Source organism: Protopterus annectens, chromosome 1.part0 (genome assembly GCF_019279795.1).
Source record: "Protopterus annectens isolate FY-2018-M chromosome 1.part0, PAN1.0, whole genome shotgun sequence".
Taxonomy (NCBI): domain Eukaryota; kingdom Metazoa; phylum Chordata; order Ceratodontiformes; family Protopteridae; genus Protopterus; species Protopterus annectens.
In genome coordinates this window covers 737,146,816-737,162,878 of record NC_056725.1, presented here as the reverse complement: position 1 = coordinate 737,162,878, position 16,063 = coordinate 737,146,816, and the positions used below count along the sequence as shown (strand labels likewise).

The window sequence follows — 16,063 nt, the reverse complement described above, 5'->3', positions numbered from 1 at the left end:
CAGGTGGTTGGTCCCATGTAATTTAGCAGTGAACAAGCTTGGTATATTGATTTGTTTATTTGGGGCTTGGAGTGGTGCTGCCCTTTACAAATCTGTCTTCTTTTTCTGACCGTACTCTGTTCCTCTTTATTGCTTTTCAGAGTCATACGTGGCCTCATACCTGGGCATTTTTAAAATGAGGTTGGATGGATAAGGAAGGAATATGTGCATAGTGCCCATATTACTCCATGTGGAGTAGCAGGACAATGTGCTTTAAGAAGATGTTGGTGAGGCATTCCTGGTTGAGATTAGGCAGGGTGACGTACAGTAGGAAGCAGAAGAATGATGGACATTTGTTAAAGTACTTGTGGGCTGTCAATGGGATATTTTGACAGCTCAAGCAAATAAGGCTAGATAACAGGAGTCACTGTGTTCTTCTGCAAAAAGATGTCTGGAAAAATAAGTCCTCTTTTAAAGGCATCTGTTGAAAGTTGCAAACAATGGGCTTTAATGAAGATGAGCAAACTGGATAATTGGTTTACAGTGGACAAATCTGGGATATTATTTAATGTTTTATGGTACACTTTAGGTCATGTTATTGGCTGTAAGAAGATGTTTGAAAAATCTGTATAGGTTTGAGAGGATTTTAGGAAGATACGACTGTGTTTCTTTTTTCCAAGTCCCTTGCTTGATTTGCAAGATGTCATTGTTAGAGTAATCCTTGCACTGACGCTCTACTGTTTTCTCTCAGATACAGGTTATGAAGAGAACAGCAGGAAAACGTACCTGAATCTGTGAAGGAGAAATACAGAGAGCATGCTTCTCTCAGATGGTTTTTAAATGGATGGTGCAGTGAATTTAAGTAAAAGTGGTTTAAGACTGTTGCTAGCCAACAGTTTTAGACGTTATGAATTGGAATTTTAAAGGAACTAACAGAAAATCACAATGCTTTTAATTATACTGACTGAAACCAAGAAAAAAGCATGTAATATTCAAGGAAGGGGATCTCTAGGAGAATTTGCATTTGTGAAGGGATTTTTTTAGTCATACATGCATACATAAAGGGACTGCAAGATATCTTTCAATATTCATGACTACAGTTCTATGATAGCTACATGGCTTACAAATAGGGCATAGCAAGTATCATACAGCAACTGGGCAGGTGAAATCCTTGGTTACAGTCAGGGTGTCCCACAGGGCTCTGTCCTAGGTCCTTATTAGTTTAGATTGTATATTTTAGACCTAACTTTTTCATCTGAGGTGTTTTACAGTCTATATGCAGATGATCTGAAATTGGGTAAACTGATTGCATGTGTTACAGATAAGGCATGTCTGCAAAATAATTTGACTAAATTGACCATTTGGGCACAGGAAAATACTATGCTAATAAATACATAAAAAATTAAGCATATGAGATTTGGGAGACATAAATTAAAAGGTGAATATTTAATATAGCACACAGTGATTGAAACTGTAGGCTCATTTAAGGACCTGGGTATATGAATAGATTCAGCTATGAGTTTTTCTAATCATATCAAGCAATTGGTTAATGATAGTTATAGAACTATAGGTTATAAAGTCTAGGGAATCTAGGAAATCAAAAATGATGAAGCCATTTTTTGTTAGTTACATTAGACCCAAACTTGAGTATGGAATAACAATATGGAAACCCTATAATAAAACAAGCATGAGTAAACTGGAAAGAGTACAGCAGAAATATACCAAGGGCATCCATGGATATGAAAATTTAAGTCATTATGAAAGACTAATATATCTGAACTTGTACAGTGTCTTTTACAGATATCTAAGAGGATATCTTATTCAGGTATATGGGGCATTTAGAAGCAACTACTTCTGGGAATGGTTGGGGTTATAAAAAGTAGTAGACAATCATCAGACAACCTATGTAAAAGATTCTATAGGAATGAAAAGTGTACTAATTGGTTCTCTGGCAGAGGAGCTGATGCATGGAACAGACTACCAAATTACATTAAAGGAAGTACTAGTTCAGATATTTTTAATAACAGCCTGGGCACTTATTACGGGAACAAGTCTTTTGGTACATTGGCAAGCTAGAAGGGCATTAATGCCTGACCTTGAAATATTTGCATGTATGTATGTATTCTTTGAGGTTTCGTGACTGTTTATCATTTTTTAACTAAATTGTTATGATTTTTATGGATATAATGGAGGGGTCTCTTTGTCTGGTGTTATAAATTGGTGATTGTTGCCTCAGGTATGGTAGTGGAGTTATGCATTAAAGTCTACATTGCTTAGTTTACATTTGAATTATTGCAGGAAACCATACAGGATTAATAGGTTTATAGGTTGTTACTCAGCTAATTAACACTAAGACCCTTACAAGCCTAGCCACTCACCCCAAACTATTTGTGCTCTGAGTATCATGGGCATATATATATATATATATATATATATATATATATATATATATATATATATATACATATATATATATATATATATATAGGGGGCTTGTTAGTACGCAAGTAACAAATGATTTGTAGGTAGGGTGTTAGGATAACATCAGCCAATAGTTGCTCTCTATGTATTTGGTAATTAAGACAAAGATTGGTAAAGTACAGAGTACAATAATATTTGAAAATACACACAGCTAGCATAACTGCAATGCTGTGCAATAATATCCAAATAGACAGTAATGTAAAAGTCGAATAAAAAAAGTAAAATATCTGATTATTTATTGCTAAACTTAACTTGAGCAGGTTAAACAGGTTTTGCATTTCAGGGTTGTTTAGAATCCCAGTATTACAATGCAATGGTGCAATATAAGACATTAGCATTAACACTGAAGACAGCAGTTAGTTGTTGATGGACAGTTAGCATTGTTGATAAATTAATTGTTTGACTTAGACATACTGACTGGGAAGCTCTGACTGGATACAATCCATTTTTAGTAGAGTCCCAAAGGAAAAAATCTTCACGTGAAAAACAAATGCAATAAAGACATATAGTCATGCCTGTTACTTAATTTAGTGGACTTAAATGCAGGAAGTACTGGAAACACAGGCAAACATTTCTTAATAAATATCATAGATGTATCACAAACCAGGAGCTGGCTAAGCTTACAAAACTGAGATCCTCCAGTTCATCTGTTGAAATTCTTGTTAAAATAGCCCATTAAAAGCATCTGTAGTTTAAGATGCTATGATGGTAGTGTTTTTAATTCAGTACAAACACAGTATGAAACAGATGTTTGGTTTTATAAGATGAAGAAAGCACCCTAATAGACATCAGTCTTCCTCTACTTAACTGTGTAATAGAGGTCACTGAACAGCTGTGTTTTATCATGTGACTGCTGTTTTCATGGACCGTCACAGCAGCTTCAGCCTCAGTTACACAGGTCTCTAGAGTCACCTAATACATAACGGGAGACCAACTAAATCAAATGGAAATCAAATCTGAGTTTACAAGATTTGTAAGAGTCCCTGTATTGGAAGATCCAGTAAACTAACAATATAAACATTCAACCTGTATTGAGTTTTTGTTAAATTAATACTGCAATTTAAACATAAATGTTATGTTTTCTTGATTTATGTAGAGCTTCTGCTTCTGTACTGACATATCTCAAACTAAAATTTAATACAATTTACTAGGGGCCTGGGCATCTGCTGAAAGTGGGCTTTTGACTCAGTTGGACTAATAAAAATAAAAAATAAATAAATCATTCTGCACAAAATCATGAAAATAAATAATTTTACCAGCAGTATGGATAGCATTTGATTATAATGGAAATTTAGCACAGAGCAATACTTCTTTACATTTGGTTATAATAAAGTTATGATAAATCTTGACAAAAAACATTGCTTCAATTCTGCCTCATTACTTATCCAAACATGCATCTGTTCAGCAGGAAACAAAGCAAATGTTTGTTTTTTTTTTTCCTATAAGGAAAACAGCTTTTTAGAAAAATAGTAGAATTTTACTAGGAACTCTTAGCCAGAGAAAATTACCCCACTAACAGTTGGCTGAATATACAGACTGAAATGTTGGCCTTTTTAGGCTTGAGGACAAACAAATCAGCTTTAAACAAAACAAATGTAGCAGTTTGCTTTACAAAATAGCTCATGCAAGAGGTAGTTTATTCATGTATATCTTCAAGCAACAGCCGGGCAGCCCGGTATCACGTAAAAGCCTTAAACAAGAGGCAAGAAGATACAGACTTGCTCTTCAGGATTTTGTGTAACAGTCAAAAACAAACACATTTTCACAATTTACAGAACAGAGGTCTTTTATCGAGCACTCCCAACAACTGTGCCAGAAACACTTATCCTTTTTCTTTTATACCCAAACAGTTTGTCTTTCATAGAGCACCAGCAACAACACAAACTTTCCTTCAACACTATTTGGAAGAAAACTCACACACAGCTGTGCTGAGTATAAGCACCCGTTTAGCCTTTGTATAGCACTGCTCTGTAGTGTTACTTAAAGGGAACTTCCAACACAACACAAGTCAAACTTATAATAAATGCTCAGGGTTTACACAACAGCCATTTGTGCAACCCTTTCACAAATCATAGTACATATATCTTCATCTGGATTTCTTGCTTTAAATGTTGCATTTAGACAGTCTGCTCCACTTATGACACTAATAACAATAATAATATTAACAGCCACCTTACATTGGAGTTATTACTTATGGTGCTTTTCTTTTAATTTTGTCAGTTGTATGCTACCCACTTCTTAACGTGTAAGGATCTACTTCTTGTTAAACAACTGTTTGCCTTTGCATTCCTGCTAAAATCATATTCATTTGTATTATATTTTACTATTTTTTCTGTTAGTTCAATTCAACTGGAAAATATCATGTTGCTTGCCCTTTAATATGCTGTTGTCTGTCTATCCTTGATGCTTCATGGTGCTTTTTTCCATATACCTCCTCTGAAAAATGGGCTCTGTCCACTGAAGACCCTATGAGACATTACATATGTAACAGTATACCTGGTGCAGTACCTGTTCTGCAAGTGAAATTATTACACTCATTCATATAGAGGGTCTTACCGTCATTGTTCAGCCACTGTTTAACATATTGCGTTACATCAAATGAAATCCATTCATCAACATCTTTTAGCACCAAAATTCGGCTTTCAATGTAACGCTGTTTAGTCTTGTCTTTATAGAGCTAGAAATGAACAAAACATAGAGGTATATAAGAAAAAATGTGATATTCATATATGTTATTCAGCTGAGAAGTAAAGAAATACTGCATTAAGAATAGCAGAACATGTTAGATTGTGGGTTTACGATAAGACAGAGTAATCGACTTGCTAGGTAATTACCATCTGGACCACATACGATTTTCTAGACTACGACTAATAATAATAACAATAGACTGATGTCACTGCTGACCATGTATTGATGTATTCCCACATTTACTTCTAAACTCTGCTCATTCAGAACAAGTTTCAGTAGCACTACCAAAGAAACTTAACAGGAAATTTGAATATCGATATTTTAAATCATCATGCATAAGAACTCAAACTATGTAAATATAAAATAAGTTCATAAAGCTACTCTTTTCATGTAATAAAGAATAAAGTAAATTACTGAAAGTTTTCTACACATATACATAGGAATAAATAAATACCTATGATAAGTAGCCTCACATCCATTATGTCTTATTAATTTACTTTTATTTTCTTTTTTGATAAGAGTACTTAGTCTGTAAACAAAAGCAGGAAAGCTTACAGGTAAACATATAAATATTTTTTTTTTCCTTTTGTTTATTTTCAGATGCAACCACGAATCACAATTGTCTAAACATTGTATCTTAAAATTAATGAAGGTAGTGGACATAAAATAGTTTCAATTCATAATGTTACAATCACAATACTGACACAATCTCAAAAGAAGACATGTTAAAGAGATTTTATAAACTGTCAAAGCACAGGAAATTGTGAAAGAGTAGCTAGAATATAATATACCAGCATACTTTGTTCTGGGATAAGAAGAGAAAAAGCAAACAGAACATGAAATGTACAGTACTAGATATAATTACCATTTTAAAACATGGAACATTGTCAGCTGAGACAGGACAGATGCAGTCATTAAATCCCCACCCTATATGAATCTAATTTGTGGATCACATCTGGTTACATGAACCTATGAGCAATATAGTGTATGTATAGTCTGGAGCAGTCTGAAAGTAGAAGAGAACACTATAACGCATTTTATATATCCAAAGTCTTTGAGTAGGACATGTTTTACATATTCTACACAAAAAAAAACTATCATAATAGTTAGTGTCAAATTACATCAGGGAGTAAGATGTCAGCAGGAAGGACCCACGGAGCTGAAGTACTTACTGTTTGCCATTATTTATGAATGGTTGACTTCTAATAAACAACTTTAGAGCAGAAAACAATTTGAAAAGTGGTGTGGTGGAAAACAGCAGAAAGTATGCTTAAAAATGATGGTAGAATTTCTGGTTACTCTTAAGAAGATGTACTTATACAGTTGTAGCTTGACAAAACTAGTTTAGCAGTTAAGATTTTTGTGTAATATGAAAAAGTGATTTGGGATGCAACAAGTCAGAAAAGACAGAAGTTCTGAGCTTAGCTATCAGCAGCCAAGGAGGTGAGGTGAACTATGATATATTTGTATAGATAAAGGATGTTTCAGGCCTCTTGGGTCTTATTTATTTCAAGGGAAAGTAGAATCTGAGCATGAAACTGGGGCATTTGTGGTGGCAAAACCATAAGACCTCCTTCAGCTGTGTCAGAAAACTCAAGGGCAGCACACAGCGGTGTGCTGAACTGATGATTAATGGTACCACATTCGCTGACCATGGCAATATGGAGAACCTGTTGGAAAAAAAAATAATTTTCAACTTTATCCACCAGCCACCCTCCCAAGAAATACCCTCAAACATATCCCCTCCCACTATAGCTAGAAAGCATGTCCTGGCTACCGCTCACTAAGGCCAAGAACACAGCCTCAATGAAGCCAGATAACATTGCAGGATGCCTCCTTAATAGTCTAAAATATAACCTTTAATGGCCAATGGCATCACTGTTTAATATTGTCTCAAAACAGGCTTTGTGCCATGGACTGCAACGGTCATCTCCCTTCATAAAGGAAAACCATCAACACATCCATAAAACTACAGACCCATTAGTCTGACTACTCTTATTTGCAAAGTCATAATGGAAATGATTAAAAAAAAGAAGTAGAAACATTTTCGAGAAATATCTATGAAGACCCTATGTAACATAACAATGATGCTAAAAGGATAGAAGCAAAAGAAAAATACAAAGTTCAAATGTACAGGATATGCAATGGGAAGAAGTAGCTCCCAGAGAGATAGAAACAAAGTTAAGAAAAGCGAAAACCCAGGCCCAGATGCAGTACCTAACTTCTGGTTAAAAGTATTAACATCTTTACATGAAGATTTAGCCATGAATAAGAACTATTTAGATGCGTACCCCGAACAGACACCAGCCTGGCTAACAACAGGAAAAACAATACTCTTACTTAAGAGTGAATCTGCAAGCCATCCTAAAAGCTATAGACTAATAACTTGCCTTCCAACAACATATAAACTATACACTGGAATTGGTGCAGACAGAGTTTATAGTCATTTAGAAGAAAACTCAATCATGAACAAAAAAAGTAATAAAAGACTTATACTATATTATATTATATTATATATATTATATGGACAAAAGATCATTTGATGTTAAAGTCATAGCGGAGAGTGCAAAAAGGGGAAGAATCAAATTATGGCATGGATAGATTACAAAAAAAGCATTTGATAGTATCCCACATTCATGGATAAAACAATGCTTAAATTGTATAAGATACACTCTACATTGATTACACTCTACACTGATTTATTACATTACAGCAACCATGAAATAGTGGCAAACAACTTTCCAGTTAAGCCATGATAAAGGATAAATTATTAATCCAAGGATAAAAATTCAAACGGGGATATTCCAGGGTGACTCTCTGTCACCACTGCTACTCTGTCTTGCCATAATCTGTTAAACTGTCTATTAACAGATTAGGTCATGGCTATAACTTGGCTCCCAAAAAACAACAGTGTAAAGACTTCTCATCTTCTTTTTGTCAATGATTTAAAATTGTATAGTTCATCAGATAAGGAAATGAAAGCACAACTGCAAGTGATCAAAACTTTTTCAGATGATACACGAATGTCATTTGGTCTTGATAAATGTGCAAAAGCAACCTTTAAAGCAGGAAAGCTGCAGCATCAAGAAAATATCAATCTGGGACAGGAATGTGATATAAAAGAACTTGAGCAAGAGGGAGTGTATAACTATTTGGGAAGTGATGAAGTTTGTTTGTGTCTTTCGGCTTTTCCCGGTTAGGGGTCGCCACAGCGGAACTCCGGTCTGCTAATGATTGGTAGTGGATTTTTACATACCGGGTTACCAGCCATGGCGCACAACCTTCAACGAAGGCATGCCCATTCATGCATGCCTCCACACAGAAGACACTCTAGCTGAGAATTGAATGGGACAACGTCTTGCTATGAGGTGACAACACAACCACAGCACCTCAACAATAAAACACGAACAAATGCAAATAAAACTTGGTAAGGAATATTTTGGAGGACTTAAATTAATACTAAAAACAGCACTGACATCGAGAAACAAAGTCCAAGCTATAAACCAATTTGCTCTTTCTGTCCTAACTTACAGTTTTGGAGTGATTGACTGGCCCCAAATGATGATGGATAGTTTGGACAGTAAAACAAGAAGGATGCTTCATGCTCATCAAATGATTTATAAAAATAAGTGCATACCAGAACTATATATTCTCCATTCTGAAGGAGATATGGGCTTCCTTGAAATTGATTACATGTATAGATCTGCAATAGTGGGACTGCATATATATCTGCTGCCCTCACAAGACCCAAACATAGTGAAAATTGTGAAATGTGAGGAGAATAAGTCTAAGATGACTTCCCTGCTTAGTTTAATAGATGCATATCAGCATCAAGTGGGAGTGGAAATCAGACTAGAAGTAGATAAAAATCAGGCAGCAATTGAATGTGCCAAAAAAAAAAAACAAAAGAAAGAATATAAGGTAAAGGATCAGATAAGAAGGCAAGAAATGTGGAAAATGCATAAATATAGTTGCAAGTATAGAAAACTCTTGGAACAATCTCATGTTAATCAGGATCGGACGCAGGAATGGCTAAGGAAAGGTGAATTTAAACCAAAAGATGAAAGGTTACTATTGCTGGCCCAAGATAGTGGACTATATACAAGTTGGTTTGCAAAGTCCATTGAACATGTGGGAGAAACAGACAAATGTAGGTTTTGTAAAACAGAATTGGAAACAGTTGCACATCTTGTTGCTGGTTGTGATATACTGATGGCAGAAGGACTGTATACTGAAAGGCATAATAATGTGGCAAGACTGCTGCAGTGGGGATTGTGCAAACATTATACTACTGAAGTAGATGAAAAGCACTGGAAACAGGAGCCACAAAGTATCATAGAGAATGATGAAGTTTATATCACATGGGATCATCCATTACCAACAGTTCAAAAAATAGATATGAGAAAACCAGATATAGCAGTCCATAAAATGTAGACAAAAGTAGCATTGATTATTGAAATTGCTATACCCAGTGACTACAGTGTCTTATGTACAGAGAGACACAAAGTCATAAAGTACCAGGATTTGCAGGCAGAAATGAGGGCAATGTGGAAGAAAGATACCCAGACAGTTCCAGTAGTAGTAGGAGAAATGTGTCTTATAAAAAAGAATTTACAATTGTATTTATATACGTTACTGATCCATGTAACTCTCTACAAATTACAGGAGTTATTTCTGGGCACATTGTAGGTACTGCGGAGAGCACTTCTGGTTGGTATCAAAGATTGAAACAATACTAATTTCATGAACTCTAATTATACTTTGACTTAGGAATGGGGTCCATTCCCATCATGGTATTAGAAACCCAAAAGATTTGGAGAAATTAAAAAAAAGAAATGATCAACCAAGACGTAGGAGAACTCCAGACACTGGCTCAATCCCAGTCTGGCTTTGTCAAAGGAAGGTCATGCCTACTGAACCTGATAGACATATTTGTAAAGGTCACCAAGGTAATGGATGATGTTAAAGTGATGCATACTGCCTACCTTGATCTGGCTATGGCATTCGATTACAGTACCCCTACTAGCATTGTTAACAAGCTTACGGAACTAGGCATGCTCCCCTTTATAATGTGCTGGATAGCCAACTGATTCACAGACAGACCCAGGAAGTTAGAAATGGTGAGGCAACCTCCACAAAGAGCTAGTCAATAGTGGAGTCTCTCAGGGCTCTGTGTTGAGCCCATTCCTCCTTCTAATCTACTTATCAGAGGTTAAAGACAATGTCAAAGGCCTCTAGCCCATCAGACTTGCTGATAATTACATTACAGTCAAATCATCTCCCTATGACAAAACATCCTATAGGAAGGTCTAACATGACTAAATAACTGGTGCCAAAGTCATGGTTTAAAACTAAATGTGGGAGCTAGGTCTGACTCTAAACTGGTTACAAGTGGCGTTCCCCAGGGCTCAGTCCTAGGACCCCTCCTGTTCTGTATATACTTCTCAGAGGTACAGACAAGCACAGGAGGACTATGGCTGACCAAGTTCGCAAACACCTGCAAACTAGGGGCTATAATTGACTGACCAGCTGACACAGAGATGGATACCTGGTGTCAAAATCATGGTCTCAAACTAAATGCCAAAAAGTGCATAGTTATTCCCTTTGGAAATAACAAAGTACCTACAAACTACCACATAGGTGATAGTCCCCTAAATACAGAAAACCTAATAAGGGATCTGGGGACCAAAGTAGATAGTAATCTCTCCTTTGATAATCACATTGCCAAAGTGGTTAGAAAATCCTTCCATGTGGCCCACCTAATCACAAAAGGGTTTGCATCTAGATCAAAAGAGGTCATTGTGCCCCTCTACTCATCACTCATCAGACCCATCATAGAGTACAACCCCCCCATTTGGGATGTACCTTACAAGACACCTGCAACAGCTGGAAAGACCACAAAAGTACCTCACCAAGAGGATCACTGGCCTCAAACAGATGCCCTATGCAGCTCGAGTGAAGAAACTCCAGCTGTACTTGGTTGCATACCGTCTGCTCAGAGGTGATCTCTGCCTGACATACAAGGCCATGTCCAACCCAGAATTGATGGACATGCTCCACCTAAAGAAAACCTTATCCCCTCGAGCCATACAGTCTAGGGATCTAAACCTCATCACAACAATAGATAGGATGTGCTGGAGGGATAGATTCCTGTCCCAGAGACTTCCCATGCTTTGGAACAAGATTGCAATCTACATTAGGCAGAGCTCCTCACTAGCACTCTTCAAGAGAAACCTTGACGTGTGGATGGGAAACAGAAAGTTTACCCCAGGGATCACTTCAGTGGATCTGCTGGACAGAGGCACAGGGAACTAATCTAAGGAGGAGGCAAAAGCCAACAGATTCTGGCTAGGCTTATAAATGCCTTCGGGCAGATAGCCTAATACCTGCCTATGAACCTATGAACCTATGAACCTAAATGCCAAGAAATGCATTATAGTACCTTCTGGGAAATTGTTTACTCCAGGAAACTATGCCATCAATAAAACACCTTTAAGAGTTGACTCACTAGCCTGGGATCTGGGAACTTAAGCAGATAGTAATCTAGCCTTCAGCCAACATGTGTGCAGGGTATAAAGAAAATCCTTCTGTGTTGCTCAACTTCTAAGTATGTGCATGGCATCTAGGTCCAGGGAAGTCATCAAACCACTACATTTAGTCCTCATCATACCCATCACTGAGTATAATATCTCCTTCGGTGTGTACCTGACAAGACACATGCAGCAACTGAAGTGTCCACAAAAGGAATACAGGGCATAGTAAACACAGTGTCCTGTGTGGATTGCCTCAAAGCCTTATCTCGGTTCTCATTCCCGTACAGACTACTGAGAGGTGACCTATGCTTGGTGTTCAAGGCATCTGTGGGTCTTGCACTGATTAATCTTTGTTTTATTTACTGACGCAAAACAAACAGCACCAGAACTACTAGATCCAAAGAACTAAATTTTGCTTGTGGCATAAATAGGACATATTGAGAAGACAGACTGGTATCTCAGAGAATTGCCATTCTCTAGAATAGGTCCCCCACATTCATGTGAAACAAAGTCCCTCCCTTACCGTATTTAAGGGCAACTTGGAGCAGTGGATGTGTAATCAGAAATTCACCTCTGGTCTGGTGCCTATGTCTCAGATGGACAAAGGCAGTCAATGAATCATGTCCTAACTATTATACACCCCTTACATAGATGTCTACAATACAACAACTTGTGGGACACATTTGGGTTGCATGGCTAGGCTTATAAAGGCCCTAGTGCTTTTTTGGCCTACTACACACCTAGGAACCTGTATCTTGCCGTACAAGTGTAGCTGGACAGAAGACAGCAAATTTAGGTTTGAATAAATATCCTATGCAGGATGAGTCATGGTATTTCTTAGGTGAATCTGTATGTTGTCACAGGTGATGTCCAGTGCAAGCACTATAAAGATATCTGTTCTAGTAAGAAGTGTAAAATATAGTATAAGGATGTCATGAGATCTTGTAGAAATAGCTACAGGACTTCCACATTTGATGAACAGGTTAGCATATTGCAGATTTAGAAATAGCCCATGTACTGACCAGGATATCTTAAGGGTTAACCTGTTTAAGGATGTAGCTAGTTCATGGGTGTTCAAATAGCTTGGATGTTTTATTAGCATTTATAAGGTGATTACTTTCAGTGGCACAGACACAGATATAAGTGCTTAATTTTGAGTTTCAGATAATATTTTGCAGTCTGTTGATGTATGAAGACCACCACGGCAGCAATGTACACTATTTGCAAGATGTCAGGACAGAATCTTTAGAATATGTGGGAAATTAAAACAGAATGAAGTGCACTATTAACTGAAAAAGGAACTTGTAAGAAACCTGCTATAGACATTTGAGTTTCTGACAAGGTAGTTTCTACTTCTTTCATAGCATTCAGTATTGAAAGAAATCTGTAAGCCACAGGCAAAAAGTGCTCCATGTGTCTATTTGCCAAAGTTTATGTGGAGAGATAGGACATGATTTGCTACAACAAAGACCATGCTGAAGTCTGTGAAAACTATGTCCAAGAGTGCACTTTTGCCCACTGTCACTTCAGTGTAATCAGGGAGTGTGCAAATAAAGCTTCTTGTTTTAAAATTATTTATATGAAAAACATCATGGAAAGGAAAGTCTGGAACTTGTGTGTGTGGCACTAGTTTAAGTGGCTCGATGTGGTTTGTGGTTTCACTGGGATTTACCCATGGCTGGCAGATATTTGGTCACTCAGATATACTCTGTGATGACAGTGTAATAAAAGTTGTTAAATTCCAGTACAACACACGCCTTCTGCAGATGTTATTGCTAAATTATACTTAGTTTAATACATTTTCAAGAGAAAGCACTGTAGTCAACTGCTTAACTCTTCCTACTGTAAAATCATTACATGCAGAAAAATATGGTTGCTTCACCCAACATCAGACATTTTCACCTGCAAACTTAGCCATTCTTCGAAAAAGAATGAAAATGCCAGCATTAGTAATACTTAAGCAGATCTGTCAAACAAAACTCACATTTTTTATATAAAGTGCAGTCAGCCATAGTTGACTTGCAAGCTGTCTTTCAAAGTCATAGCTCTTGCCCCACCTCAGAGTAAAAAAGCTAAAAAATATAATGGAAACTCCATGCCCACTCTGCCTACCCAATATCTAAATGTGACATGAAAAGGAAACCCTTAAAAAGTGCATTACAACAACAGATTTATATTAAAAGGCAAAAGTCTACCTCAGTTAGCTGCACTTTCTAGCATCATACCTACTCAGACTCCATTCCTATAGCTACACCACACTGGGCATAGTAAATCCAAGGCTACTCACTGCCCACCAACCCCTGGTATTTAATTAGTGTGGCCAATGTACCCATGTACATCCAATACATGTGTTAGACCACTGCTCCTATTATATAACATGCCACACTTGAAAGATTAACAGATGAGATGTAGGTAATTTTTACCTAGAGAAAACTCTGTAAAGTGTCACACAAGCACTGATTATCTTCCTCTGTCTTGGTGTTGGAGCTGTGTCCTGCTAAGCTTCACTCCCACCCCCATTACCCAGCCATCTGTCATGGCATTACATTTATAGGGCCTAGTTCCTTCCAGAACTCCATCTACATCCCACCCGTCTTAAAGGCATACACATAAATACAGACATACCTCAGGCACAATAATATGCTCACAGTTCCTAAACCTGTTCTTCAGTTCGCCATCATTCCTTCATCCCTTATATTTATTTACTGACCCCAGTGATCGCACCTTACTCCACCCACCCCACTCATCTATCTACTCCTACGCCTCCTGTATTTATTCCCTCATTACATTAGCTAATGTCTCACTGACCAATCTCTCTACAAACCTGCGTACCATGCTTCTGCTAAACATTACTGCATCCTTACTCTTTCAGTTTTATTACCCTACAAATTATCATACACAACTTCATCTTACACACATTTCTCCCACTATCTGCTTCACTTCTAACCATTCAAATCATTCCAGTTCACCATTAATCCCTTCCAGTATATACAATGACTCACCCAGTCTTTACTTCACATTTAAATTACTAAATCCTCACACCTACCACACCAAAATAAAATTCACTCAAAATTAAACCAAAACAAGCTTACCAATCATATCCATCTTTCTCTCTTACCACTCTGTGGGGATATTCATCCCAGCCCCAGCCCATCCTCCCATTCTGACTTCCAACAACCTCTAAAAACTCATCCCAAGCCAAACACAGCATCTAGGTCCAAAGAGGTCATTATCCTACTGTGCTCTGCCCTTATCAAACCAATCACAGAGTACAATGCTCCCTTTGGTATGTACCTGACCAGGCATATGTAGCACCTAGAGTAACCTCAGAAGTTCCTTACAAAAAGAATACATGGTGTAACAAACCTGCCTTATGCAGAGCACCATAAAGCCCTTTCCCTCTACTAGGTCTCCCATACAATGTTGAGGGGTGATCTATGCCTGGCTGACAAGGCATCCGCAAACTCCACACTTATGAATCTTCTGCACATTCTATAGTGAAACAGTGATAGAAATGCAAGGTCTACAGCCTGAATTTTGTCTGTGGCTTAAACAGAACATGCTGGAGAGACAGGTATGTGTCCCAGAGACTATACCTCCTATGGAACATGCTTTCCATCCATATGAAGCCGAGTTCATCTATTACCTAGACCAGTGGATGGGGAATAGGAAATTTACACAGTACTTGCACCCATGTCCCTTATGGACATAAATGCCCTTGCCCTCAACGTTCTGTCTGGATACAGGATGTCCTTATTCTTTCAGGAAAACTTGGATAGGCTTAGAAAAGCCACCCTGGTCATTAGCCTAGTAACTGACTATGAATCTAAAATGCCCCTTCCTACTCAGTTCATCCACCTTCCAAAACATGGGACATACCACCTTCACCAAAACCATCAAAACCCAACCTGCCTACCTCAAACTTACCCAAATGCTTACATTTATTTATTTGAATACTCATAGCATCTGTAATAAGATTTCAGAAATTCATGCCTGGATCTCCCAAAATAAACCAGATATTCTTGCCATAAGTGAAATATGGCTAAACCCACACACTTGACGCTGAAATTTCACTCTCTGGCTATAATATCATCAGGACTGATAGAACTCAAAAAAAGGTGGTGGAATAGCTTTACTATACCCTGACTATCATGAAATCCTAACCTGCAATAAACTTATTCTCAAATTCCATAACAGTGAATTCCTCATCTCTCATCTTGTACTACATAATGATAAACAACTATCTATTATAGTGCTTAACATTCCCCCAGACAACAACTCTGGAAAGCATCCTAAGCTCGATCTTACATACAGTTTCTAATGAAAAGATAATCCTAGATAACGTTAATTTCAATTGTCAGATTATCTCCACATAATACCTA

At 37.4% G+C, this 16,063-nt stretch overlaps 1 protein-coding gene across 1 annotated transcript in view; it reads right to left on the bottom strand.

The window, feature by feature from the left end:
* Positions 1-16,063, bottom strand: part of TGFB1 (transforming growth factor beta 1) — a 210,032-nt gene that overhangs the window by 102,960 nt on the left and 91,009 nt on the right. The window contains exon 3 of the mRNA XM_044062705.1: positions 5,017-5,137. Within this exon, the coding sequence (XP_043918640.1) occupies positions 5,017-5,137 (121 nt within the window). The remainder of the gene's footprint in view (positions 1-5,016; positions 5,138-16,063) is intronic.